We start from the raw sequence: 27,580 nt of genomic DNA, 5'->3' as shown, positions 1-27,580 counted from the left end.
TCTTAACGCTACTGGTGCGTCATATTTATACTTTGGGTGGCCCTAAGAAGAGGTTAGAGTCATTTTTCCTGACGCTAACCATTGCGCCTTGTCGTAAGGCAAAATTATGTTAATGCAGGAAAAATGACTCTAATCCGGTTTACGACATGTAAACATGTTGCAAAACGGATATGCACCATTATTCCCCGCAATAGCATCAAAAAGTGACGCAAACAGAGCAAACAGTGCAAAGGAGCCCCAAAATGGATCCCAGAAACCATGAGAGACCCCAGACAACCAGGAACCAGCCAGGAGGACACAGACAAGACTCAGGGGAGAAACAAGAAGAATAGGAATTGTAGCTTCAGCACAGAGGAGCATGAAAGACTGGTGAGAGAGGTGACGGAGCACCAACTCTTCATCACCTCTGAATTGTCAAATCGAAGGAGAGGGGCAATTTGGCAACAGATTGTGGACAAGATCAAGAGGGTGGCAGAGGTCAGGAGAACTGTCACTGAGTGCAAGAAACTGTGGCATGACTGCAAGCGGAGGACAAAGGAAAAAAGGGCAAGGAACAGGAAGGCAGCACTGCAGACCGGAGGTGGGAGTCCAGAACCACAAGACGGCTTGGACGAGATGAAGGAGATGGTTGCAGCCATTATCCCGGAGGAAATAATCACTGGTATTGCAGGACAGGACAGCACAGACTACCAGGAAACAACACATATGCAGGGTAAGTTGCATCGGGGGACCAAAAAGCGAAAATGTCAAGTGCTAGAAGGGGGAGGCACATACCTACTAAACAATGGATGCCAGCCCTTCAAATCAGGCAGTGGAAAGGGCAAAGAGGCACGGCATGGGACTCCCTGCACTGCCCATGCCAGGTGCATGGGCTGTGCAGGGGCATCCAGGGGCACAGCACTACACAACACCAACAATCTTTGCATGGGGTACACCACCATGCCAAGGCTGCTGGAAAAGCTGAAGCAGACCAGGAGGGTAGGGTGGAACGTAAAACTGGTCTGGTGTCACAGGACAGCTGGTATTGTCAGAATGTAAACTAGAGGACAATGGCCAGTCTCAGCCATTGGCTCAAGCAGCATTCCCATTGACAACATTTGCCACAACTACCTGTGCTGTGTGCGCTGGTCAATTAGGAAATGCCAGTTAGGTGCCCATGGAATAAACACACTTGAAATGAGGGATCAGTATAACTACGTGATCAATCCCCATCAGTCCCTATCCAAGTGCAACTCCTGTCAACTGGTCATGTCCATAGACTCAATAACCATCAGGCACTGTCAGATACATAATGAAACACAGCAGTAATCTCATACCCATGCTGCCCATCCCTGGGTTTAGCCCTGTGTCACATTAGCTGAAATGCCACCATGCAACATCTCAGGTATCATAGTGCTAAGACAACTGTATTGAGGGGGAGGACATATGTGTGTAGGAAGGCAAACACACCCGCACAGTCACAAGAGGAAATGGAACTCTGCCAGGTCCATCCGTGCAATGCAATGTAGCACACATACGCAAACATCAACATGAGGAACTACCAATGGTAAAACGTGCATTGTCTCATGGAAATGCCATGCATGGTGTGGTGCTAGGTCTCAGCACCGCATATGACTATGTGAAAAATGATAGACTGGGATAGGGCCATATTGTTATGTGTGGTGCTGTGGCATCAGCACACCAACAATCATTGCAAGGCCTCACCATGCAAATGGAAGCAGAGGGAGGGTTGATGAGGACAAGAAGGTGGCAAGCCACAATTTGGACAGAACCCACACCTAGAAGATGTAACGGAGATAATTGCCCAAACTGCCCACACTACATGTGACATGCAGGTGGCGCATAGGGCTGAGAGACTGCAAACTTTAATGACAGGAACAATGCATGGGAACCAAGATGATAATGTACCACCAATAGGAAGTCAGTGACGTCACATTACAACTGGCACAACACAGACACACTATTTGTACAATATCTCATTGCAGAGGACGATGGCTCTCCTGTGGATCTGCCTGTCCTGGACTTCCCTGATAACCTGGAAGACCAGCTGACAACCACCAGCCAGGAAACCCTCCAAGACGTCCTGGGAACCCTCCAGACACCACCTCCAGTCGCAAGGAGGAGCATTCATGTAGCAGCCATCCTAGAGGACCCACCCACCACCCCAATAGTAGTCAAACACAGCTGAGGACGCTGATGACACATGGACCACCTTTAAGAGGACAGTAGTGGGAGTACAGTGGGAGCTGGACAAGGAGGTGCAGGTGGGGATGCAAACTATGGCAGCCAGCCTTGAGGAGATGCGCATGTGCATGATGACGTCTGCAGAACAGACAGCAGCCAAACAAGTCACACAATCCCTAGTGCATGGAGTCCAACAGTGTGTGAGGGAGCTAACCACTGCCGTGAGGGAGTTGCCACAGCACTTGCTCTCCCAATCTTGCTGTTGCATGCATGACAACAAGCAGGACTCCATGCACTGGGAACTGGCCTTCCTCAGGGCAAACATGGCTGCCTACCACAGGGATGTTGCTGCCATACTCAATAATCAGCAGCTCCTCCTTGCTGCAGTGATGCCATATATAGTTCCACAGATGGCAGCTGCTGGGAATTTGGTGTCCACTTCTCCAACCACTGAAGTGTGTGTGGCCCCCTCAAACCCACCACCACCACCATCAAGGGCAGATGAGATGACATACATCCGAGGATGAAAGATGTGGAACAGATTATCTTCACCCGTAGGAGTACCCAGTAGCACCAGCCCATGCCACATGGGCTGTGATTTCCCTTTGTCCTGTGCTTGACAACATGCAAGTGTTGCTACAGTTGGTGACACACTGTTAACCTTTCCAATATGGACTGCTATTGTCTCTCACTACTCAATTGGCAATTTGTGTTCCCCTGCACTGAACAACACTTCACCTCAGCATTTCCAATAACATGTCTCTCAACCTTGTACTTGAGTTGCGTCACAAAGAATGCTTTACACTAATGGGGTCACAGACCTGCACTATGTAAATATTGCACTACAGCACTATAAAATAAACAGCACCTACACACCCACTTTGTCTCTGTGTAATGTGACACATCTACTTTGCTGGAGATTTGTGATGCGTGTAACATGTCTATGGTCACAGAGTGTCAATACCAGAGTGCAGAAATAATGTGGGCAGATATTTACGCACAAGGTATCTACAAGATGAACGTCAATGCTGGCCCTACAAGCAAGTCACTGTGTATGTGACAATTGCTGTAAAACATACATGCCTCACCCACAACATACAGCAGGAATGGCTGTGTAAGAGTGCTCCGCCAATAACGCCAGCTGGGAGTACAAGTAAAATACATTGGCGTGAAATTTGTATACTTGACCTAATCTGAAATTGGCACTACTCAGTTTACCAGTGCTGACATGAACTTCAGGCTGCAGGCAGACGTCTCACAGTGCCCAACATCATGACACAGGATCAAAACATTGACAGCTTAAAAAGCACACCTACCTGTCCAATACATGTGAACCATAGTCACGCTGAGTGGTGGGTACAATGGATGGCAGATGCACTGAGATTTAGATTTGTTGTAGCTGCCAATGCGACAGCTCAGTTGGAAGTGGGAATTAACAGGTCAAGAGAGGGATGCAGATGCAGGATGGAATTAACAGGCCAACAGATAATTGGCACTGTACACTCATGCAAAGACCCTGAGCCCCAAGCATATGACACATACAGTAAGGGAGTACCTACATTTGTATTATCTATATATGGAACAGAACTTAAAACTATGTAACACACCTATACTAACCTAATCTATCCTAACTATACATTACCCACAACTGGCCCTAACTACCCTATGCTAAGCTTACTTGCTACTTTTAAGAACACACTCTAAATATTTGCCCCCTACCCCCTTATATGACGAGACACATGCAGGACAACATCTACTTACCTAAACATATACTACCTAATACTAAACAAATATATATATATATATATATATATATATATATATATATATATTTTTTTTTTTCCATAATATATAAATATATATATATATTTAAAATACACAAAAGCCCCAACATTAACCCCCACCCACCCACCCACAAACTAACATGTAATAATATGAAAAACCACCCCCCAAACCTACTTATCCTATCTAAACAACTACCCTACTCTAATCTATCACTAAACCCCTTAAACCCACTACAAAACCGGATGAGGAATAAGGAGGGAGGGGACTGAAGTAGGGGTGAGAGGAGGCAAGAGTTCACAGGTTGGCCCGCCTCAGTGTCTTTTTGATTGCCTTCAGTCTCCTTGTGTTTTCGTCCACATCCTTCTGAATGCTTTCCAGCTTTTTTAGGACCTTCTTCATGTCCCTCTGGAGCTCCCCTATTGGGGAAAAGTCCATTACAGCAGGTGTGGTGGTCTGTGGTGCAAAGGTTGATGGTGCAGCAGGTGTGGTGGTCTGTGGTGCAGAGGTTGATGGGGCAGCAGGTGGGACAGATGTGACAGTGGCGGCTGTGGTACTCTGTGTAGGTGTGGTGGTGGCTACAAACTTTGTGGCCAATGCCAGACCAACTTGTCTGAAAGCCCGCCATTCCCTGTGGCCCGCTCTCATTGATAGCGTTGTGCCATCTTTCGGTACCCAGACTCAACATCTAAGATGTGTCGGTATCGCACTGCCCGCTTTTGGAAAGCCCCGATTTCCACAACATCCATGTTGGCAGCTGGAAAAATGAGACAGGCAACCACCAATGTCATCATTGTGTGATTCATGTACAGATGATAATCTAATACTGTGCCTCGATTTGCACGTGCAGCCCAAATCACAGTCCAGATAATACAATGTCCCTGATGAATGTAATGGCAATGCTGCCTAACTATCATGTCTTTTACACCATAGCAAAGCACAACAAGAGTTTGACCAAATAAAGTGATCTGTGCATTGATGTAGTGCAATGTGTCACAATGCAAAGGCAGCAACTACTTCACATGGGCCAGGCCGACTAACTTCAAAGCACACAAGACCAGTGACTTGTAGATGTAATTGGCAGGATGGTACGCAGTTGCTAATCAAAAGGGGTCAGTGTTGTTTGGGACACATGCATGCCTAAATGAGATGACTGTCATCTACACTGTGACCATCACATCTACCTACATATATGTTGTTCCCCTACCCCTGTGACTCAGGGGTGATGGGCATGCAATACATCATCACAACTGTTGAGGACAACCACGAGGGCATGTCCACTTGTACATGGATTTAGTGAGTGGAACACATGTGAGGAGGGCTGCCACCTAGGAACAAGGCATCCATAGGTCATTCACATCTACATTCATGTGTCCAGTTGTGGACAGCCATCAACACCTGATCTGCCAACACAATTCCAAAAACACCCACATTGATGCCAGCACACGTCTGGCCTTGACCTGCATGCACGTCTATTACATACCACAGAAGTGTCACGTAAATGGAAAACAACTTACGGGGCTAGATGCTGGGGGACAGTTACCCATACAGTCCTACATGTACATTACAATACAGGGATGCACAATTTTGTGTGGAAAACTGATGTATCATTATGTTGTGAGAATGAGGTTTGACCCTGTGCCAATATACTAAACTGGAGCACTTCCAAGTCACATGTGGGCCTACATGTGGCTAGTAATCACCTTGTTCACACGCTGCTGCCTATTGCATAGCACAAGACACCCAAGATATGACTCTCTGCCTGTGAATGTGTAACCCTTGCACGGAACACTATGTCAACATCCAACCGAGTAAGATATCAGATCACGTGCCAGATCATCATATCTTGCAATCAGTGAACCACACAAGAGTCACTCACACAAGAGCTGCAATCACTACACTGGACAGACATTATCACACTTACTCGCTACGTCTGGGTCCTGAAATGGAGCCACTTCTCCGATGGTATAGGGGGCAGGTCCATCTCTAAAACATGGAAAGAAAATATATGCTCAATGTCAGATCACTGTACAAACGTGTGGACAACATATCACACAGTGTAATAGTTTACATAAGTGAGTTGGAGATCCTGCATGTAGACAGTACAACAGACATACCACTGCAAACTCACATTGACACTGACACTCCAGTGAGCGATAGCCACATATCCGCACACATCCACTGGGCCTAACAATCATGTGGTGCTAAACCCTACTACAACCATTTGTGGCTAATCCATTTCAGATGGTTCTCCATGGTATGATTTGTATTTTGGTGACAATGTCAATGGCACTTCCCTGGTGCACCTCAATACAAGTGACTCAGGTATTGTGGCTTCTGCATCAAGGGACACTGATGTACTGTGTGATGGACATGTGACTCAATTTTCAGTCTGCAAATATCTTGCATTTATTGGTCCATGACAGATGTGGCACAGTTGTATGTAGGTAACAAATCCCCCATTGGCAGTGTCCCCTAAGCTGTGTATGCCCCCTTTGCCAACATAATGGCAGGGATCATGTGTGTGTAATGATGACAATGTAGCGCTAAACATGGATTGCCCACTTTGCTGTCCTGATACAGTGAAATGTGGTATGCTGAAGTGTCTTACACGATCATCATTGACAGAATGCATAGGCACAGGTGTTGCCATTGCACATGAAATGTGTGACTAAAGGCCACATGTACGAAGATCAGGTTTTGTGAGTCGCACATTGCGAGACTTAGCAAATCGCAATTTGCGAGTAGGATAATCTGCTGAACAACACTGTCAATGACACTGTTTGCAAATCACAAATGGGGTAGCAAATGACCTACCTCATGAATATTAATGAGGTAGGTCTCATTTTGCAAACCCCTTGAGAATGGCGGCTCTCACAGGGATGCTGGCTTGCTGGGCTGAGCAGACCACCTTGTCTGTGACCGCTTTCTAATAAAGATGTTTTTTTTTTTTTTTTAATGCAGCCTTATTTCATTAAGGGTAAACAGAAAGCATGTCAAAAGCAATATTAGAACTTTTTTTTTTTTAAAGCAGACAGTGGTCCATGGGACCACTGCCTGCTCTGAAACAATTTTTTGGCATGCATTCACAAAGGGGAAGAGAGCCCATGAGGATTTCTTCCATTTTGCAAATGGGTTAGCACCAACTTGAAACTGGTGGTAACTGCAATTGTTTTGTGACGGCATTCGTGGTCACAAAACAATCAATCAGTGGACTGCAACTCGCAAATAGGAACGGAACACCCCTTCCTAGATGCCACTAGCAAACCCTGTTTTGTGATTCGGCAATGTGATTGCAGAATGGCAAAATTGGTTATGTGCATTGAAATAAACATTTTTTCTAGACGTAAATCCACAAATTCTGAAAACTAGGCCGTTTGTGACGTTGAAAATAGCTTCGTACATGTGGCCCTAAGAGATAGTCGTACATGACTCAACAAACATCAGGCCTGCATTGTTAACATGTATAGACATTTGAACTCCATCTCAGTACTGGGACACTAACACTTTGTTCTGCTTGCATTCAACATGGCCACAAACATTGCATGCAGCACGTCAAGACATCTGCTACTGTCACTCAGGGGCATTCTACTGTACACATTTGTCAATGTGAAACTCACCAACAACGCCACCGATCACCACACCCAGGTAGTCCAGCAGATCCTGCTATCTGGCCACCAAGTCAGCCCAGCGATGCTTCAGCTGGTGCTCATTCCTGCTCGTATGGTAGACTCTTTTGAGGTGGTGGAGCACCTTGCCCCATCGCAGCTGCCTCTGTGTGATACCACTGTATCACCTGCCCACCCATCTCCAGCATCAAGGGAAGGAAGTGGCACACCAGCCACACAAAGTCCCCAAGCTCCTTCTCCCCCATGCGGGTCAGCCTCGCCCTTCCCGACATGTCCCTGAACAACAAATCAAAACTGAGAATGTGTAAAAAAAAAAAAAGCTAACTGACGCAACTAATCCAACCCCCGGATAGACACTCCACAGCACAAATACAATCTGAAAGACACTAAACTACACAAAATCACATACACAGGTACAATAAACAAACAGAATTCACAAAAGACACAAGAGAGACAGCACAAGATACAATAAACGCAATTGAGACACCAGCAACCCGAGACATAGCCACACAGTCAAGAAATAGCACAGACTGTAAAGTGAAAGTGAAGGTACATCCACTGTACCATGCCTGTAAGCAGGATTTACTATTACATCACTTCCTGTCCCCTTTGCGGCCCGCTTTCCATCATGCGTGTATTTTTTTTTACGCATGCGATGTTTGCATGAATATTTTCGATGCACAACCTACATGTGCGGCAAAATACCACGCATTACCTGTAGACTTCAATTTCAATGGATATCTGCATGCGTGTGGAGCGCAGGTGGAATTCACGCTAACGGCTAATGTATGGTTTGTTTGCGTTTGCATGATTTTTCGATGCATTTGCGTTAAAGTGTTTGACTCAATCTGTGATTGCGTGATTTTATAAAATTTGAAATGCATGCACCCTGTATCAACATGAAGATAGGATGGTATGGCTTGCAGTGTATGATATAGTGGTTTTCTGAAGGAATGGCATGCAATACATTAGACGTCATGCAAATGTATGAATGTGATACAAATGGGTATCTACATCTGATGGCAATCAGTGATCTACAACAGTCATGATATGTGTTTGTAATATGTGTTGACTCATGTGATGTATGTAGTTGTTTGACTTTGGGGACATTAAATTTCACATGACAAAAAAAACTCAAGTATTTTTGACGATGGCTGATGAGTGCTATGTAGGATATGTTAACCCTCATATGTCATTAATTGTTGGTTACAACTTCGTGGTGACTTGTGTATGGACTACACAAATGTCTGACATGTGTACATTTCTGATGGATACAACTACCTGTGGATTCCTCACTCATTGAATTTTCCCCATGCGCCAGCTTCCGACGGAAATTTTCTTCCTAGCTTCTGCACGTCGATGAGGACGTCACAATTGCCCACGCGACGCCGTCTGACGTCATACAGGCAATAAGAGGTCCTCGCCGGCATGCTGACGTCAGTTCCCTTTTTTTCGTGCCTTCAAGCAACGGTTATTCTTCGAGGGAGCAACTGTTTCTATTCTGCGTAGTTACAATTTCTTTTTTCGAGATGTCTCAGCGAAAGTCGGGCTTTAAGCCTTGTAGGGAGTGCGGTGGCAAGATGTCGGTGACAGACCCACATGTGGATTGCTTGTGGTGTCTGAGCTCCGACCATGTTGTGGAGAAATGTGATTCCTGTCAACGCATGAATCCTAAGGCGTTGAAGGAACGGGAGACGAAGCTGTTTTTGGCAAAGTCCAAAAAGAAAGAGAAGCGGCATCGGCGCAGGTCATCATCGCCTAAATCTCATCGGCGTCACCGTGACTCCCGGCGCAGTCGTGAATCTCGGCGCCGGTCGAGTAGAGAGCGTTCACGCTCGAGGTCGCCTTCGGTTCGGCGCCGAAAGACATGGGAGGTTAGTCCCACCATCACTCCTCAGCCGCAGACGACTCCCGCATCACCGACTTCACCTACGACTCCACCATCTGTCTTCGAGGTCGTACCTCAGCAGGAACAGGAGTTCTCACCTGCTTCAGAGACGCCGGGGCCGGCGCCGTTATCACCTCGAGCTCAGGCTCCACAGTATCCGGCATTCCCGGCTCCAGGTGCTGATAGTTCCGCATTTCTAAATGTGATGTTTGCCATTTTTCAGCAGATGGCTCCAGGTGGTGGACCGGCTGGTCCTTCGGGCCATTGGCCTTTAATATAGGTGCTCCGGCTCCTTTGCGTCCGGCACCTTTCATGCCTTTCCTTCCTATGGGAGGTGCTGGTTCGGCGCTGGTTCCCTTGGCGTCGCCTACGCAACCTGCGACTCCGATGGGATCTGCTGTTCCGGCGCCAGAGAGTTCTTCACCTTCACATCCTTTACCTCGGTCGGCGCCGAAGAAGACCACGGCGCCGATGGATCCGGCGTCGGATGGATCGGAGGATCGGCGTCAGGCATCGACGTCGGCGGATGCCCTGTCGACGCCAAGGATTGAGGCCAGGCTTCATTCAAGGAGGCTAGCTCTTCGCCTCCTTGAAGAACAGGAATATCGAAGGCAGGTCTTGGAGGAGGGTGAGCTTGAAGAACCTCTTGGAGATCTCCAGGGTTTGGACACGGCAAGTGGCTTAGACACTTCTCCAGAGTGGGACTTAACATCTCCTGGAGAATATACAGAGGAGGCTGCTTCTTTCCACTCTATTTTAAGGAAAGCAGCTGACTTTTTGGACCTTCCTCTTCCAGTGGCTGAGTCAAAACCCAACATATTAACAGAAGTGCTACATCCGGCTTCAGCAGTTGCAGAGCCACTTCTGCCATTTAATGAGGCTCTCCTGGATCCGATTCTAGAGATCTGGAAAAAGCCAGTTTCATCTACGGCTGTTAATAGGACAGTGGCGCACAGGTATCGTGTGGCTCCTGCAGATCCGAGCTTTTTGTCAAGGCACCCGACTCCAGAAAGCCTGGTTGTACAAGCTTCATGTTCATCTCACGCTGCTCCAGGTTCTTTTCCGGGTGTGCCTTCGGACAGGGACTCTAAAAAGATGGACCAGTCTTCCAAGAAGGCATTTTCATCTTGTAGTATGGCTCTCAAGACCACCAATGCCACATGCATTTTGGGCAGATACATCTACGCCCTTATGGAGGAGATCAAGTCGTCTCATTCGGAAGTGCCTAAGGAGGTGTTGAACCTTGTTTCTGATGCTCAGGCTGCGGCGACCCAAGTAATCCAGTCAGGGCTGGACACGACTGATTCTGTGGCCAGAGCTATGGGCACCACTGTTGCTACGAGGAGACAGCCCTGGCTTCGTTCTTCAGGGTTGTTCAGAAGATTTAGGGTGTTTGGTCGTGGCTCCTCCTCCTCCTTTCGGGGCAGATTGCAGCAGCAGGCTGCCACTGCCCTCCCCCATAGATCATACAGGGGGAGGGGTAGGGTCCGAACCAGAGGAGCCACCCAGCAGCACTCTGCCTCTTCCTCTGGAGGGGTGCAGCATGGGAAGCAGCCTTAGTCATCCACCAATTCCTTTGCATACCACTTGTGTAGGGGGGAGGTTAATGAACTTTCTCCACATGTAGGAGGCAATAACATCGGACTCCTGGGTCACCAGCATTGTGGGGAAAGGCTATGCCCTTCCCCTTCGGGAGTTTCTACCCCCCATCCCGCCCCGTCCATCCTTCTGTTCAGAAGAACATCTCCTGTTACTAGAACAGGAGGTTCTAGTCCTCCTTTCAAAGGGGTCAGGGTTGTTATTCAAGATACTTCCTGATCCCCAAGAAGGATGTTCGGTTGAGACCAATCCTGGACCTGAGGATTTTGAATTGGTTCCTCAAACAGGAAAAGTTCAAGATGCTGACCCTAGCTCAGGTGCTTTTGGCGTTGAACGAAGGAGATTGGATGGTGTCTGTTGACTTGCAGGATGCTTACTTTCATATCCCGATACTCAAGTCGCACAGGAAGTATCTCCGGTTTGTGGTGGGATCGCAGCACTATCAGTTTGCGGTCCTTCCGTTTGGTCTTACTTCAGCACCTCGAGTCTTCACAAAGGTGATGGCGGTGGTTGCAGCAGAGCTCAGAAGGAAGGGGATAGCGGTATTTCCTTACCTAGACGATTGGTTGATCAAAGCCAAGTCTCTGGAGCTCGTGCTGCGCTACCTGCAGTCGACAACCCAGTTGTTGTTCGATCTGGGCTTTTCGGTGAACGTGCCCAAATCTCACCAGGAGCCCTCTCAGCGCCTCCTGTTCTTAGGGGCAGTACTGGACACAACATTGAATCGTGCCTTTCCTCCGCCTCAGCGGATTCAGGACATTCAGGCGTTGGTTCCAATGTTTCAAAGTGGAGCGGTCATTCCAGTCCTCAAGGTCCTTCGTCTGCTCGGTCTGTTCGCTTCTTGCATTCTGTTGGTCACTCATGTTCGCTGGCACATGAGGGCTCTTCAGTGGTGCCTCTGAAAGCAGTGGTCTCAGCACAAAGGGGATCTCGAGGGATCGGTAAAGATTTCCAGGGACGCTGCAGTGGATCTTCGATGGTGGGCTGCGGACGGCAACCTTTCCCAAGGAAGGCCGTTCTCGCTGCCTCCTTCAGTGGCCACAGTGATAACGGATGCTTCCACTCTAGGGTGGGGAGCTCATCTGGGGGACCTGGAGGTCAAAGGTCATTGGTCTCCAGTGGAACAGATGTTTCACATAAATCTGTTGGAATTGCGGGCGATACGTCTGGCTCTCAAGGCCTTCCTCCCTTCCCTTCGTGGTCAGTCAGTTCAGGTCCTGACGGACAACACTACCACGATGTGGCACATCAACAAGCAGGGGGGAGTAGGGTCGTACCTTCTCTGCAGAGAAGCTCAACGGCTATGGTCCTGGGCAAGGGACCATCGGATTTGCTTGGTAGCAAACCATCTGTCCGGAGTCTTGAACGTGCGTGCGGACAGTCTCAGTCGGCACTTCTCGACCGATCACGAGTGGCGTCTTCATCCAGATCTAGCCCTGCATATCTTCCAGATGTGGGGATTCCCTCGGGTAGATCTTTTTGCCACTTGGGAGAACATGCACTGCCCGTTGTTCTGCAGCCTCCAGTATCCGGTGCAAGGAACGTTGGGGGACGCGTTTCAGATGTCCTGGTGCGACCAGCTGCTTTATGCGTTTCCCCCCATACCTTTGATTCCTCGGGTTCTGAGGAAAATTCGCCAAGACCGGGCCCAAGTCATCTTAATAGCTCCAGATTGGCCAAGGAGGGTATGGTATTCGGATCTTCTCCAACTCTCTCTGTGCCCCCCGCTCCGTCTCCCTCACAGGGCAGACCTCCTCTCGCAGTCGCAGGGGCAGGTTTTACACCCCCACCTCCAGAGCCTGCACCTTCATGCCTAGAGATTGAACGGGGCAACCTGAGTTCCTTTTCTCTCCCACCTGAGGTAGTGGATGTTATTTTATCGGCCAGGCGACACTCCACTAAATTTATCTACGCTAGCAGGTGGGCTAAATTTGTGAATTGGTGTGGAGAGAAGCAAATTGATCCTTTACGTGCCCACTTATCGGATATCTTGTCTTTTGCGTTGTCCCTGGCACAGAGGGGTTGTGCAGTTGCGACAGTTAAGGGCTACTTGTCGGCTCTGTCAGCCTTTCTGTGTCTGCCTGCCTGACCAGCCTTCTTTATTTAAATCTCCTTTAGTGTTGAGGTTTTTAAAAGGCCTGACTAATAGATATCCTCCCACTCCTTTCATTATGCCTCAGTGGGATTTGAACCTAGTTTTAACGTTTCTTATGGGCTCACCGTTTGAGCTGATGCATTCTTGCCCCTTGAGGCTATTGGTTCTAAAGACTGTTTTCCTTGTTGCTATTACTTCAGCTAGAAGGGTGAGTGAGCTACAGGCTCTTTCTGTTAAGCCCCCGTATACATCCTTCTATGGGGATAAGGTGGTGTTGAGGACCAAGGCTGCTTTCTTACCGAAGGTTGTTTCACCCTTCTATATGGGTAAGTCTATTACACTCTCCTCTTTTTATCCTCCACCTCATCCTTCGAAAGAGGAAGAAAGACTGCATCGTTTGGACCCGAGAAGAGCACTGAGCTTCTTCGTCGAAAGAACGAAGGAGTTTAGATTGGAAGATCAACTCTTCATCGGGTACGTGGGAAAGAGGAGAGGAAGGGCAGTCCACAAGAGAACACTCTCCAGGTGGGTCATTCTTTGCATTAAGCTGTGTTACTCTCTGGCAAAGAAGGAACCCCCTGATGAAATAAGAGCTCATTCCACCAGAGCTAAGTCGTCCTCTTCGGCCTTGGCTAGGGGTGTTCCTGTGGTTGACATCTGCAAGGCCGCAACTTGGTCATCCCTCCACACTTTTGCAAAGCATTATTGCTTGGATTCAGAGGTTAGGAGGGATGGCCATTTTGCACGGTCGGTGCTGCAGGATTTCTTGGTTTGACCATTCAGGCACCCTCCACCAAGTAGGGCACTGCTTTGGGACTCTATTCAATGAGTGAGGAATCCACAGGTAGTTGTATCCATCAGAAGAACGAGTTACTTACCTTCGGTAACGCCTTTTCTGGTGGATACACTAGCTACCTGTGGATTCCTCACAGTCCCACCCGCCTCCCCGTTGCCTGTCTGGTCTTACCAAGATATCCTTCTGTGAGCTCCTGTTGGTAATATGTTGTTTTTATTTAAAATAAAAAAATAAAAAAGATTTGTGATAATATATAGTTTATATGTATATATGTTTGCGTATTTACATATTTATGCTGATATTTTCTCTATTAAGTTTAATTAAATGTTATGATATATGATTTTATTTGAGGCATTTGTTTCAATGGTATATATATTTTGTTGGTATTTGCCTGTTCGTCTCAGAGGCACGTAAAAAATGTTGGTACTGACGTCAGTACGCTGGTGAGGACCTCTTATTGCCTGTATGATGTCAAACGGCGACGCGTGGGCAATTGTGACGTCATCGTCGACGTGCAGAAGCTAGGAAGAAAATTTCCGTCGGAAGCTGGCGCATGGGGAAAATTCAGTGAGTGAGGAATCCACAGGTAGCTAGTGTATCCACCAGAAAAGGCGTTACCGAAGGTAAGTAACTCGTTCGTTTGGTACATACTGTGTTTGAGACACTGTGCCTTAATTCCACCCATATAGTGTTTGGTACACGTCAGTTTGACTCATTACAATTAGCTATGTTACTTGTGTTGCTGTGGTGGACCTGCTGTCCTGGCTGCGTGTGTTTACATATTTTCAGATGTACATTCCACAGAAGTGTCCAGTTCAGGTGTGTGGGCATGTGCACCCTGTGTCAGGATTGGGCTCCAGGGTGTCACGGTTTCGGGCGGGTCTAGTCAGGACTCTGTTAGGGGCACCCCTTGAGATCACAGAGTATCTCGCAAGGAGGTAGGGTACCAAAGCAGAAGAGAAGCTAGAGGCATACAAGGGGAAACACCAGCTATGGTAAGGCAGAGAAAACAGAAATGTGAAGGCAGAGCAACCTTAGTGTGAACAAATATGGAACGGGTCAGTGATGGACAAACACGCTGGGGTTATCACTAAGGTTGTATACAGGGTAGGGCTCAGAACTTTCCACAGCAACAGGGAACGTCAATGCCTCTGTGCAGATTAATCTTACAGATAGTCATCATGCAAGCCTCATAGAAAGGAGGAAACAGAAGTGATTCTGTGTCTGGACCCTTAGGGCACAAACAAGGATTGTACTTACAAACAAGAGACTAGCCCTTGTTGGTCTGGCTGGAGACACAGTGGCAATTCCTGGAATACAGCCATAGCACACTGACACTGTTAGGCAATAAAGGCTACGTGAAAGGCTAGACAAAGGATGGGGGCTGGATTTGCCTCCTGGAAACCAGGTGCCAACCCAAGTACAAAGGAAAGCACTTCTACACAAGTGAGGACTGATAGGACACTTACCAGACACGATAACCCAAGAAGAAACAGAAAACGAAGGAACCAACAAGGAGGCAAAGCCAGGAACAGGGAACAGGCTCAGGCTGACGCAAAGGCTGGAACAGATCTGGGAAACAGAAAGCCGGCTCTGGCAGAAACAAACATGAATAAGGCTGAGAAACAGGGAGCAGACTGACAGGAAGAAGCAGGAACAGGACTGGGTAAACAGAGAGCAGGTTCAGGCTGAATCAGGACTGTAACACAATCCAACAAGGGGTCTGGAACACAAACAAATCATACTCCAGTGCACGACGAGGAGCTTCAGGCAATGGCAGCTTATAAGCAGTTCCAGGCAGCAGCAAGGCCAGCGCAGAGTCTGGCTGGGCTGCACAAGAGAGGTCACAGGAGTGTGCAGCTTCAGTCTCTCACAAGTCCTGGAGGATCTGAAGTCCATGCAAGCTAATGTAGTTCTTCTATAGCATGCCATATGGAAAAGGGAAACAAACAGGAGTCATAAAGGGACTCTGGGTGAGTGGTAATGATGATTCCCAGGGTACAGATAGTCCATTTAAAGTGCCCCCTAGAAATGTGTGGGCAGAGACATAACACATGGCAGTGGCAGGACTTATATCCAGGGATGGACAGCGCAGGGCATGTGTTGTGAACATTGCTTGTCATACCTGGGACACTCATGCTATCCATTTTCACAAATGATGCCCCCCTTGTCACACAAGCTCCTTGCAGAGATTGCAAATGTCACACTTACTAATGTCAGGGGTCTGTTCATACATTCCTGTTTCCACTGATATTTCACATTTACTGCCTCATGTATGGTGCGCTTATTTACCTTATGATTGCAGATGTCATAGGTGTGTGTCATGTGCTACAGTGGAACATGTTGGCAACGTGGATGTGAGTCATATGCTGTGGTCCATTGATTTTGTCCTTCATATGTGAAATTCAAGAGATGGGTATTTTTTATACGTGTGTGATGTTTGCTGTACAGTCATACGCATCACATGTGATGTTGCATCAGAAGTTGTCAGATTTGTCTTTGTAACATGCTCCCTGAGGTAATCCTCACATTCCTAAGGAACATGTGATGGAGAATGAAGAAACCAGAGCAGGATTGTGTGATCAAGTATGGTGTTTATTTACATACCTTAACAAGGTGTGTAGAGTGACTATTGAGTGAAAAAGTTTTGTACAATTTGCTGTCTGCGGCGCATTCCTGCAGCTGTGTTCTGCTGTTCCCCCTTATGTTCACTGCCACAATCCTCTTTTCCTCTTCAGGCAGTTCTTGCTCTGGCTCATATAAAGGGATGTTCCTCCTCACACAAATGTTGGGCAGGATAGCACAGATAAGTATAATTTTACACACAATGCGTGGGGCATATACGAGGCTGCCTCCTGTGATGTCCAGGCACCTGAATCTGGACTTCAGAATGCCAAAGGTCCTTTCCACAATGGTGCATGTCCTCCAATGTGCCTCATTATAGGCACGCTCTGCTGCTGTGCTTGGGTCGAGGAATGGAGTCATGAGCCATAACCCTGATCCGTTGCAAAAGATAATAGGAGTGAGTATTTTGTTAGTGCTTGCAACAGCAATGTCATGTAGCATGGCAGTTGATATCTTGTGTCGTCTGTGACTCATATGTGTTTGTTGTATTGTGTGAGATCCTGGGCTTTTGTGAGTTTTTTTCTGCACTGGGTTATTTGACTTGACAACTTGTGTTTGGCTGATTGACCTGGGATCTATGATTTGTTTCCAAACTGTTGGTCAGTATGTATGTACCAGGCGTTGTGTAGTGTCCAACATGTTTTAGTGTGCTTTCACTGGAGGGAACATGATAGTTCCACACACACAATAGATTCAGATGTGGTGGTAACATGGTTGCACTACATGGCCCGGACATCCCATCCATTTAGACATATGTCATTGCAGATGAAATGCAACAGTGAGGCCCTTTGATTTGGCTAGGTGACAATGCACAACACATCTCCATAAGTTGGCAGCACTGAGGTGTTCAGTATTGACAATGCACAATTGTCCTGTGTGTGACTTGGTTCAAAGGCAAACCTTTGTTGTTCCCTCTGCCAGTAGCTCATGTGCAACCGTGCACCTACACTACGGAATTTGCTCCAGGGAACCTGGCTAACTGCCTTGTGGAGGTAGATGTATCTGTGCAGGAAGGGCCATCTCCCTGTACATATGCTATTTTGATGGACAATTGGCTCTTTCCGGGTGTGCAGCAGTGTGCAGTTTGCATTTGTGCCACATCAATATGTGTTCATAGCACAGTCCACTTCCTTATTTCAACCTGGCAACGGCACCCCAGGAGTGATGTTTGACGTTGGGACTGCCTCAGTATTTTCGTGTCACCTACATGTGAGTCAGCATCATCATGCTATGTGTCTCATGGTGTTAGACCTGCTGCAACACACATTGCAGACCCCTTCCACGCTACATACTGCTTGGGAAGGTGTCAGATTGACTATGTGGCCTAATGTAATTGTAAATGGTTAATCTTCTAAGTTGTACTTCCAGGGCAGGTCATGCCATTGACACTATGGGCTTTGACATTGGTCCCTTGTTGCTCTCGAGAGGCAGCTAATGTTTGTGGCAGCCGTCATTTGTCCAGAGGTGTGCATCCCATTGTGTCAGGGTGTACAACATAAATACCAGTGTCACACCTCAGTGTCATCCTGCCCACGTGTCAATGTAGTGGTGTATGTTTTGGGTGTCCTACAGGGTTGTTGCGCTGTTTGTATATTGCTAGGTTTATTGACTTACCGGCAAGAAGGCCATTGCCATATTGTCCGTCCTGGAAGTGCTGATTGATCCTGCTGTGGCGGAATATGAATGAATCATGGACACTCCCAGGAAACTTGGCCAAGATGTTAGTGAATAATCCCTGGTGGTCAACTATGGCCTGCACATTGATGGAATGTGTGTGTTTGCTGTTCCGGAATAGGTGCTCTGTTGCTGCAGGTGGGACGATCCGGACATGGGTGCAGTCAATTGCACCAAGCACATGAGGGAAGCCATGGATTTGGTGGAAGCCCTCTTTTATCTCCTGCTGCTTCTGCTGGGTGTTGGGGAAGCTGATGTAGCGGGGTGTGAGGGAGATTATGGCATCTAACATCTTGGGCAGGAAAACCGAGAATGAGGACTGTGATGCCCTGGCGACCAACACTGTGTTGAACAAACATTAGCAAATTCAGGATACAATGGTGGTTGTAGAGGTTGGTGCTTGGCAGTAGGAATGGTGGTATAGTAGTGGTTATTTTGTTGAGGGGGACGTGGCTATGAAGAGGGCAGAGTCTTTGCAGAAGCAGACAGAGAAGTATTTCGAAGTTGGTGGCAGTGAGGGGAGGCAGTGGTTCATAAGGGTAGCATGGCGGGGTTGGTGGCATTGGTGTGGGATAGGGTGACATGGAAAGGGCTAGTCTTCCCTAACTCTTTTTTGTTCTTTTATAGAGTCTCAGAGGAAAGAATCTGCTGGTTATAGAGCTGTTGGGCGGTCTGGTAACGGTAACTATAATATTTGCTTTCTGCTGCACAGCTAAGGTAAGTATAGGGTTCTGTACCCTTCTGGGGAGATAAATAATTTTTTTCTTCAAAAGGTTTCACATTTTCCTTTATTTGCAACTGTCCATTCTGTTTGAACACAGTGTTTCCTCAACACAATTTGAGGACTGTCATTTTCCACTGTGGTTTTGTTTTAACAAGTTTTCCTATTTTTTCCTTTATTTGCAAGTGCTCCAGAGTTCAGTCAATTTTTTAATCACTGCTTATCTAAATGTTCGTAACTTTCTGTTCAACAATTGCAATGCCCTTTTTTTCTTTTGGAACATATCAAATAACAACAAATATATTTGCATATTAGTCAAATGACTGCGCCTCAACCCCCAAAGACAACTCATACTTGCTAGTAGGCTGGCAAGTGCCCCACTTCTCTGTATGATCCTTCGGCTTCCTAGAGAGCAAAGAGCCACCACTCCAAAAGCAGAATGGAGACGATCATACAGCCCGTGAAGGTTGTGAAGAATCGATCACATCTGGTTACCTAGATAACCGAAGCAGATCGGGCCAGAGAGTACAGTGATGTGATGCACATGCTGATGCATGCTGATGACGGAGCAAATTTATTTGATGAGATAATGGCGGGGGAGCGAGTTTAGGGAACAAGTTACAGTTACTTGAAATAACTCTAACTATAAAAGGTGAATTTCTATGTTTTTGTATGTTTAAAATGTGAGCCTAACTATAACATCCGTGTAAGCCTTGGTTTTTAAGTGAAAAGAATATATATATATATATATATATATGTATATATATATATATATATATATATGCCACGGTGTTCGGATTCCTTTTCCAATTATGAGGAAATTGTTTGTTTGATATAACTCAAGAATCGCCTCGGGATTTTACCGGAGGGCTTTCTTGTCTATCTCATTTTCCTGCTTCTTCAAAGGTTTTCTTTGTTTGTCCCATCTATAGAACATTTTATTAGGTGACTTGTGACTGTAGTAAATGACCATAATTTGCAAAAGTGTACCCCTAGATTTTTGCTTAATCTGTTTTTCCTGCCAGTAGAATGCTGTACACTTTACCCAGTCTAACCAGTACCAGAGTTCCTAGCTTACTCTTTTAAACACAGTTGAATAGGCATATTCTAATTAACATACTTAACTTTCATATATATACAGTATATGGTACAAGGTGTACCCAGAGCCTGTAAGGTAAATGACACTACTGAACTTTTGAAGGGTAAAAACCTCCATTTTAAATATTAATAAATCACCTCATGTTGGTCTTGTAGCTCATAAGAGAGGATGCATGGTATTTAAAAGTAGTACTTGCAGAAATGTAATATTCACATGTCCTTACACTGACTACCACTCAAAAGCTATTTTCACTGTAGCAGGCCTAGTTGTCCTGTGTAGAAAACCAGAGTACAGATTTAAATACTAGCACTGTACTTAAGGACAGGGGCGGCTAGAAAAATAATTAAACAGCACATTTAGTAAAAATCAAACTCAATAGTAAAGTTAGAATTTTAAGAAATATTAAGGAAAAGTAATTTTTAGAAATTTACCTTTTCCCTGCCTGAAAGTTCTTGGAAGCTAATTTACATTGGCTCTATAGCTTTGCCCAGTCTGTAACTAGCCTTGAATAGATGTGAGTAGATATGAGTTGGTGTGAAATACCTCCCAGGAGCAAACAATGTGCTGACCTGAATGGCAGGGAGGTCTCCACTAAACCCCTTAGAAGATGCAGAGTGGGGACTGTGGGCATCTTTGTTGATACTACATAGTCACGTCTTGCCTGAGTATCAAATCCTGCTTGATAGTTCTGCTGGGTTCACATATAACACTTGGGGCACAACCTGAAAGTGGAGACAACAGGATGCCAAGGCAATTCTTGTAGATCCACTGACTGGTGAAGGACTCTGATTTTACCCTACCTGCGTTTACATATAACCACTGGCGAACACTTGAAAGGGAGAGAACAGAATGCCAGTACAATTTTTGTGGCTCTGCTATCTGATTGTTGAAGGACTCTGTTTTGCCCTACTGGACATCTGTCTCTGGGTTTATTATGGGTACAGTGTCTGCCTCAAACTGGATTTTAGTGACAGATGTGGAAGGACCATGAGATTACCATAGTACGCTCCCCAAATACTTTCCTAGCCCTCAGAGCCTAAGTTTAGTGTGACTGAAGACTTTTATCATCTTGAAAATAAATGCCCAAAGTGGGTTGGATTGGCCCCGGGAACATTTACCCCATTTGTTAGGTCATGAGCAGGAGTCATTCCCACCCACCCACTATCTACTGCTCTCTGTGACCTGAGAGAAGCCCTGAAGGACTGGACCTATTCCCCCCTGTACCCACAACAAAGAAGGCTGACCTACAGTTCAAGGTACAGGGATACAATAAGCTAAAAGCAGCATCTTTTCCTGGAAGTACCCATCTTACCATAGGCAAGTGGACCTGGACTGGTCCCTGTTGTTTGCCTCTGCCTGGCTCCCTGTGAGACTCCAAGTGCCTCCTCTGAAGTCCTGGAGGGCTTTAGGAGCGCGTTCCTGTGGTTAATTGGGACTTAAACAACTAAGGGTCTGATTTAGAGTTTGGCGGAGGGGTTACTTAAACTGGTGTGGCAGATATCCCATCTGCCTTATTACAAGTTGCATATGCAATAATGGAATTTTAATACAGCTGACAGATTATCTGTCATGTTTGTGACGGAGTAACCCCTCCACCAAACTCTAAATCAGGCCCAAAGCCAGAAGATTAAATCTTTGACTAGGATAAACCTGGTTGGTGTATCCAACCCAGTCTCCATCGTTGCCAACCTCTACTTGCACCAAGGTCCTGGTTTACTGCGACCATTGATTTTTATTGGCACTTTGTACTTTGTGGCGCAATTCCTACTGAACACTGCAAAAAATCATATCTCCTGTTCCCCTCCTTGGATTTTTGCCATTTTAGTATCATTATGTTTATTACATTTGTATCTATATTTCCAGGTCAGTTTGGGATTTTTATTGTTTTGCATTTTGACTTTATTACTGTTTGGTACAGCATCAATACTTTGAACATTGTCCTAAATTAAGACTGCCTGCTCTGTGCTATAGTTACCAGGGGGTTTAGTTCAGGTTAATTTAATGATTTTAAGGGTTCACCCTGACAAGTGTTTGTGAGTATTCCTTGAGTTGGGTAGTCACCCACTCCAAATAATATACCAGGTTCTTACGATGATCTCACCCTGCTTATATTAAGGCAACCCATTTTGAATTTTTTTTTTGTGTTAAAGGAAAACAATTATTTCTTGAACTCTCCCCATGTGATGCTTTCCTCTTCACACCCCTGCCACCCTTACACTCTTTGTATTGCTTTCTCACCTAGTTTATCTAGCTCTCTAGCCCCTTAGCCCCTTCCTGTCCCACTCTGCTTTCTTTTGTAAACTCCCCTTCATTGAGCCAATACCCATATCTGTTTGCCGTTGCCAGCACTGCAACTCTCACCCCCTTTCCTCCTTGGCTCCCTTGCATATCCAACTATTTTATGTTTCTTTTTTATGTTTCTTTTTTTTTTAAGGAGGGGCTGGCAGCAGCAGTTTGCTGCCAGGACACTGCATTGTAAAAAAAATATGCACGGCATCCATTAAAAAAAAAAAAGTATCCTTTGAAAGGGTCCTCCATGGCAACTGTGCCATGACGTAGGTTTGTATAGGAATACTGTAATTTATGCATGGATACAGCATGATGCGGTGGCCGCCATATTATCATAAAGCATACCTGCACATGAGCAATGATGCATGCATGCATATGTCATTGCACTTCTGTTACGATGCTACTCAGCACTGACAATAACTATTTTTTACCTATTTTGACAATGTTGAACTGCTTCTGCAAAAAACATTGGCTAATCTCATACATCTGCATTGGAAAGGTCATAAAGTGGGACCAATTGGCTCCGGAATTTTCGTTCATGCTTGTAAACTACTGAAATAAATATAAATGCAGTTTGCAGCAGAACATGTTTACGGTTTTCCTGCAGTAGATTAGCTCCACTCAGCAAACCATGAAATGCACCACCTTTTAATCAATACTTGAAAAAATCAACATTTTTTAAACAGACGTTAACAAATTAAAAAATTGCCTGACTTGCCAACTCACACAGTGCCACAGTGTGACACACAATATCAGTTCCCTTCACACGGTCACCGAGGAACCAGTATCACACTGTGACAAGGAAAACAAGATGAAAACCGCTGTAAATTGTGGATTTTCAGATCGTTTTCATAGGCTTTGCACAGCCCATATCCCATTAAGGTGTGTGAAAACACCACATGGCATTGACACCAGCCTCAGGAAGGTTATTTTCTTTTGCTTTGGAGGAGGGGGTTTTGGGCGGGGCTGAGACAAAAGTGCCTTGTAGGTACTTCTCAGCACTAGACCCAGCCCCTTCGAAGGCCTTCCCCTTCCTCACACAGTGAATATTTTGTTTGGGTTGGCAGTTCTGAAATCAATGTATAATCTTACAGTGAGACTGGTCTTAGAAATAAAACACCAGGGAATTTTAGTTCTCCCTCCAATTCTGAAAAAATAGATTGCAATTCGAAAGTAAAAAGGTGTTCTGCATGAATTTATATTATAACTTGCCTGATGTGCAGTTGCTCCTTTAATATCCTCATCCGGGTCAACACCCACTCTGTGAAATAAAAAAAAGAAAGGATAATACATTGTATGTTTGTCCTGCAGTTGGTGCACACAAAAGCTGCAGACTAGTTGAAATGTAATCCGCTGCCTGTATTAAAAAACATCATGTATGGTCGTCATTTCAAGAGTGGCCACACATTTACGTTATGGCACTGTAGAAGTACCCTAGCTTTTAGAAGGGGGATGGTCTCTGAACAAGAATGCCCCCCTCACAAATAAAAAATCCCTGTCGCCATGTAACACCTTCCTTACAAGCTTTGTCAAAGCTAATGGGTCTGGTGTTAGCTGGCAGAATTTTGACTTTTCCAATGCTTTTTTTGTGATGGTTTTTGCATCATTTTATTGTTGGTGATCTGCGGGTCCCTCGCGAATATGAAAAAATATAATATCTGAAATCAAAACATTTTTTATCTAAAAAAAACTACACATTTTCATAGTATTTCGCAGCACTGAAGGGAACTACTTTGTCTGCACGTATGCTCCTTGCGAAAAAGCAGAATGCTATCACTCACAAATAAGTTAACTGAAGTGGGCTGCCCATGCTGTATACTGTAGTGTGCAAACAAAATATGTGAATGACATAACAACAGAAGAAGCCAGCCAATGGAAAAAGATGGGTGGCTAAAAGCCTCTATGTGCAAGTCTAATACATATATAACTTTAGTAAAATGCAAAGGTCTAGGCTGAAGCAAAGCGATGTCAAGGCCCAGATTGAGGGGAGAGGGTGCAATCAATATGGATTTGGCCCCTTCCAAACACAGCTGTAGGGCTCTAGTGCATAGACAGGCAGAGATGCCTGGAGACATGCACAATGCGATCCTGTTAACGTTTTAAGTTGAGCTGATCATCTTTTATTTGACAATGAAAAGAGAGAATTTTTAATGAATGTATACTTTAGTTTAAAAATTCTTTCAATCAAAACACCTACTTCTTCAAAGAAGAAGCTTTGATTTTGACCTTATTAGGACCGAGGATAATTGACTTTCATAAAAGCCCATGTCAATTTACTGAAACCTCTGTGGTAGGTAGGTCCCGTCGTGTGACTTTTGATGCTGACAACACTCAATTACTTTTGGTCCTGATGGTATTAGAGGAAGTGGCATCAGACATGTAAAGAAAAATCACTATTAAGTACACATTTATTCAAATACAAGAATTGCCAAAAGAATTGACTTTACCACCGGTTTATTAAGTAGAGTGTGACCATAGTCCTAACCAATGGCAGATGGGGAACTTTTTACAGGTGGAGTGGGGCATAAATACCAGGAGCTGTTCATATAGCTTTGACATAGTCACAAGAAAACACAGAATACAAAAAGTGAAAAAATTGTTGATTTAAGCATGTAACAAAGACTGTGACCGAATCCTAACAGAGTGATTTCTACTCACTTTACTAGCAAAATCAGTGGTGCTAGGGTTTTATCCAAGGGCGGTTTCTCCTCAAGACCAGAGGAGCATCATCCCGCCTGCTGTGAACACAGCAAGCAAATACAAAAATTAAAATGGCATCATAATGCAATTTTAATTTGCCACCAGCTCGTCAGCACGACTGTGAGGGCAGGGGGTGGGGCTGAATCCTGCAGTTGCAGGAGGACTGCTGGGTCTACAGTGCGCATGTTAAATTGGTCACCTGTCTTACGACGGCCAGCCCGACATGTGCACTGTAGACCCAGCAATCCCAAGGCTGTGAAACAGCCGGGGTATTGCTGGCACAGGCTCCCAGCTTCAAAAGGAGGACTGGGTTAGCCTGCTCCAACCAATCCTGGAGCTGCTCTCATGCTGACACCAGCATGACAGCAGCTCCAGGATTGGCTTGTTTTGCATTCAACTAGGCAGGAAAGAAGTCCTTCCCTTTCCTGCTCGTGGACGCTAGTATAGGGGGAGAGGAATACCGCACCGCGCGGTATCTATCAGTACAGACATTATGAAGGATCGTGCCCATATAACCCCCAGATCCTGGGATACCCTTTAAAGTATTAAAACAAAAAATGAATCAAGGGGATAAATTAGCTTCTTTTTTAAATGTCCAATGACACACCTAATTGTCACTGGAATTATATTTATTACTTCAATTATTTACTTTATATTTATTACTTCAATTAATTATTTTTCTAGAACAATCACAGAGACAGTTTGTACTGCTTCAATCCCACCAAAACCATATAATATTTTATACATGTATAATTACCACAGACATACATAAACACAATAAAAATGTCCAATATACATCATATTTCTTTCTGGGATTCCTTGTGACTTCCCAAACATTCCAGCATAGGTGGCTGTAACCAGTCTTTCTGCGCATAAAATCCACCTCAGGGAGCCCATCATCTGCCAAGGTTTTTTTTGCCAAATGGCCTCCCGTTGTCTGACTATCTCTATTATCACTAGAACTTTATCATTTTTTTGGATTCCTTTAAAAAAATTGTTTGCGCGTTTCAGCTTTAGCTTTTTGGCCTCTTCAGGAAACTGGAAAACAAGGAAAAACTATTGAAAACCTATACAAATATAACACAATTATACAACATTCAAGCACTTAGATTACGTATGTCAAAAAGAAAGTAAATAAGAACCTCCACTTGATATAGGTGAGCACATCTCAATGAATCAACTACGTCATGCCTTGGCCATTCATATATATACATCCTGGAGACGAATCAACCATGCCCTCGTAAGATTCCTGTAAACACAAAAAATTCCATGCAATGCCCAGATTGTCTGTCGAAAGTCCAATACAGTACATCAGGGAGATCCATGCAGTGTATGTGCATCTAAAGTGATCCTCGTAGATTTGATCGGAATCTTGTGAAACTGTAGGCCCAGTGCACGTTCATAACTTCATTATTGTTCACCTGGTGTACTTGCGTGGTATCAAAGACCCAGGGTACTCTATTTAAAGCAACTTATCCCAATCCAGTCCAAATCACATAAATTATAGTTCTCCTGAAGGTATCCTCTAAAAGGAGAAAATAAGATCGCTAGTATGCCAACTCAAATCCCCCCATTATACGTGATGCATGCAAAAGGCGAGGGATACGCTTATTATAGGCTGCCCAGGCCTAGGGAGCACTCTATTCAACACTTCAACCGGCCTTAAGTGAATAAAACTACATAAAACTATCATGGCCCAGTTCACATCGATTGACACCATATTTTTTCAGGGACACATAAAAACCGCCTTTGCGCTATAGATTAAACTCGCTTACCTCATGGAATTCCAAGGGGCATGTAAACAAATTAGGCATCTATGCCGCCCGTTACGGAGTGGTTGCTAGTCACAACAAGTTTCCCCTACAAAGATCAAGGGACCATTGCCACACGCCTGAGGAAAATTCTGCTTGGGGGAGCACCCAAGTTGCTCCTCTGGCAATGCTTTCGTCGAAACACATCCATGCCAACTGCTTTCCTATAAAAAGACACGCGAAAGTGCCCTGTTGAACTTACAGGACTAAACATTGAGGAGGTGACTTTAGCTAATGAAACCTGTGTGGCAGCCATATTGGAATGTGGTGAAACCAGGTGAATCTATCGAACTATTACAAATTGCAATCCCTGCAGCTCTGGTTGTTTAGGGTGAACTGGTCAACAATCTTGGATTTGAAAAAGTGGTCAATAAATAAACACCCAAAAGCAGCACCTGCTACAAAATTCGTAGGGTGCGTCATAGTAAGTACGCAAACTAAACTCAACATCCATATCAGGCAACTCATAGAGTGCCTCTATTCATGTGCATGCATAGGTTCTATTAGTAGTTCATTAAGAGAAGAGTAAAGCCTCATTACAATATGGTAATTAGTACCAATTACTAAAACTCATTGCAAAGCCAACACAGGTTAGAATTCACTATTGCAAAATCCTCCCCAAGAGACACTGTCACAGCATTGACTCCCGACCAATGGAATTTCATAATAAATCAACTTTTCTTAGGAA

The 27,580-nt window shown here is 45.3% G+C and overlaps 1 protein-coding gene across 1 annotated transcript in view; it reads right to left on the bottom strand.

Annotated features, from left to right (window-relative positions):
* SLC9A9 (solute carrier family 9 member A9) overlaps nucleotides 1-27,580 on the bottom strand; it is a 2,563,562-nt gene that overhangs the window by 425,304 nt on the left and 2,110,678 nt on the right. The window contains exon 13 of the mRNA XM_069213904.1: nucleotides 23,594-23,642. Coding sequence (XP_069070005.1) covers nucleotides 23,594-23,642 — 49 coding nt within the window. The remainder of the gene's footprint in view (nucleotides 1-23,593; nucleotides 23,643-27,580) is intronic.

Source organism: Pleurodeles waltl, chromosome 11 (assembly GCF_031143425.1).
Source record: "Pleurodeles waltl isolate 20211129_DDA chromosome 11, aPleWal1.hap1.20221129, whole genome shotgun sequence".
NCBI classification, from domain to species: Eukaryota; Metazoa; Chordata; class Amphibia; order Caudata; family Salamandridae; genus Pleurodeles; species Pleurodeles waltl.
This window is presented reverse-complemented; position numbering and strand designations above follow the sequence as displayed.